General features: G+C 46.8%; 1 protein-coding gene across 1 annotated transcript in view; it reads right to left on the bottom strand.

The window, feature by feature from the left end:
* bmper (BMP binding endothelial regulator) overlaps positions 1–2500 on the bottom strand; it is a 25240-nt gene that overhangs the window by 21526 nt on the left and 1214 nt on the right. The window contains exon 2 of the mRNA XM_030369442.1: positions 1254–1339. Coding sequence (XP_030225302.1) covers positions 1254–1339 — 86 coding nt within the window. The remainder of the gene's footprint in view (positions 1–1253; positions 1340–2500) is intronic.

Below are 2500 nucleotides of genomic sequence, written 5' to 3'. Positions count from 1 at the left end.
AACTCACGCACACACACACCCACACACACACACAGATGCGCACGCACACACACACACACACACACATACGCACACCAACACAAACACAAACACACATACATGCACGCACATCAACGAACGCACACATGCCTGTAAATATGCAGACACATTCATATACACATTCATTTACACACACTCCCTCTCACAGAAACATATTGTGCACACAGTTACTTACAAACACAAACATATGTGCAGACACTCATATCCATGCCCACTCTCTCCCTCTCTCTCTCTCAACCGAAGTTTTCATGGAGGGCAAATGCCTGTCAAAGTCAACCCCAATAGCCTCTGGTCACATGACACATTTTAAAAGATGACCCCCCCCCTACTATAGCCAACTCCCCCCTCTTAAACCCCCATGCCTTCTTTCTCCCTCTCGCTCTCTTTGGGCTTGCTGACACAGAAAAGCCCTGCACTTCCATTCTCATCCCCTAAAACAATGACCTCCACAGTGGGGGGCAGCCAGGGGTCGGAGAGCACATGTTCCAGGAGGAGTCCCCTAGCGTTCTGTCGTCTGTGTTTAACAACCAGGCCGGACCAAGACTGAATGACGACGAGGCTGTCTCTTAAAAACAAACAATCCTGACCTCTTGTTACACTGAAAGCCTTCTGTAAAGAGAAACAAAACCCCCACAGTGGCCACTAAAGTGGTAGCGACGACGACAACACAAACTGAATAAGGCCCGCGTTTCCTGCCTTTACAACCAGAATGGTGAGATATTTGCTGCACTTTCCATTTGCAAAGTTTAATATGTTGAGTCTAAAACCTGAAACAAATCTCCCATGAAATCTATCTTTAAACACGTGATTAGAAACAAGTGTCTGCAGCACAATCGTCCGTTTGTAAGTATAACTATCAGCATGCATCGGAGGTGACTCTGCACAATCTGTGAATTTGGCAAGAAGATCAAAGCAGAAATAAGGCGCCGTAATCTGCTTTTGTTCCTCCGCCGTGTCGCACCTCGAAGAACTAACAGGCAGCCAGAGAGACCCAGCAGCCGCAGAAACAATATTATTCACATGCATGAAAGATCAACGTATCGGTCAGCATGTCAGCAGCCTGTGTGTGTGTGTGTGTGTGTGTGTGTGTGTGTGTGTGTGTGTGTGTGTGTGTGTGTGTGTGTGTGTGTGTGTGTGTGTGTGTGTGTGTGTGTGTGTGTGTGTGTGTGTGTGTGTGTGTGTGTGTGCGTGTGTGTATGCGTGTGTGTGCTTACCAGACAGACGCAGGTGATGCAGGGGTTGTCTGTGATGTTGGGGATGTGCAGCACCTCTCCGTCGTTCTCGCAGCTCGCCTCCGTACCTGGAAAGCGCGTCGGGAGAGGGGGATTCAAATTGACTGACGATGGGATTCATTTGAAGGAGGTGCTGACAGGTTTTAACGGTGACATACAGCAAATACAGAGTTCGTTTTTTCTCCGTTTTACATTTAGATAATAAACTTGATGGAAAATAACAATATAAATCAGTACTTCAAGCCACGTAATTTATACTTTCGGAAATAATATTAGGTAAAGGCTTACAAACCCCGGCTCACTTAAAACAGCCGTCGGTAAACCTGGTCGACCCATTGTTGTAAACAAAACTGTTTTTAAATAAATAGCTTTGTAGGCCTTCCGCCTTAAACGTCTGTTCTGGTTGACAATATCATTCATTGACTTTGCAATAGTGCCACTCGCTTGCCAATTTAATGGAAAATAGGAAAGCCTAGTTTTATGAAGTAGCCTTTCACAGATGAGGCCTATATTATGTGTGCCTTATGAAGGTAACTGTCTGCTCTGCTCGGAGTTCCTATAGCTGCTGGTGCCATCGGGAGAAGTCAGACCCCACAGGCTCCCCGGAGACTATAAACTTTACAGCCCTCGCGCGGCTCCTAACCGGCGGTGAAAGTCTCCTTCACTGTGGCCTCTAAACTCGGGCGACCAACACAAACCAGCAGATAATGATAAAACAGCTTTTAATTATCAGTCGCTGTATCACCTGGCGCCCAGGTGGCGTCGTGCAACACCCGGTCCCCCCCCTCCCCTGGGCCCGAGAAGTCCCCCGCTCGTGGTCAGTGTGACAGCGGATAGCCGACATTGCATATTTGAAATATCGCGTTTCGGGACGTTCGAGAAAAAAATTATTCAACTTTATGATGATACACTTCTGACAGTATATGTAACAGTGAGTTTTAAATACGACCTAGTTGCCGAAATTGACCAAAATGTAGCTCGTGAACTGAATGGCTGGCTGATTGATCTCGATACGATGCACGGATGGATCACTGCAGGTAGGCCTACTCTGGTGCACATTTGATTTAAATCGATTTACATCCTTTTCATTCTGATATTTTTTCGACTCCACGTGCTAGGGCCATGGTGATAGGCTGTGTGAGGGCAACGGCGCCTGACAACGATGTTTAAAAGGAGAGGAAAGGAGGACTATGATGCAGAAGCTCGTGACATATGGTTTGAACGTACAG

The sequence above is a fragment of the Gadus morhua genome, chromosome 11 (genome assembly GCF_902167405.1).
Source record: "Gadus morhua chromosome 11, gadMor3.0, whole genome shotgun sequence".
In the NCBI taxonomy this organism is placed as follows: Eukaryota; Metazoa; Chordata; class Actinopteri; order Gadiformes; family Gadidae; genus Gadus; species Gadus morhua.
This window is presented reverse-complemented; position numbering and strand designations above follow the sequence as displayed.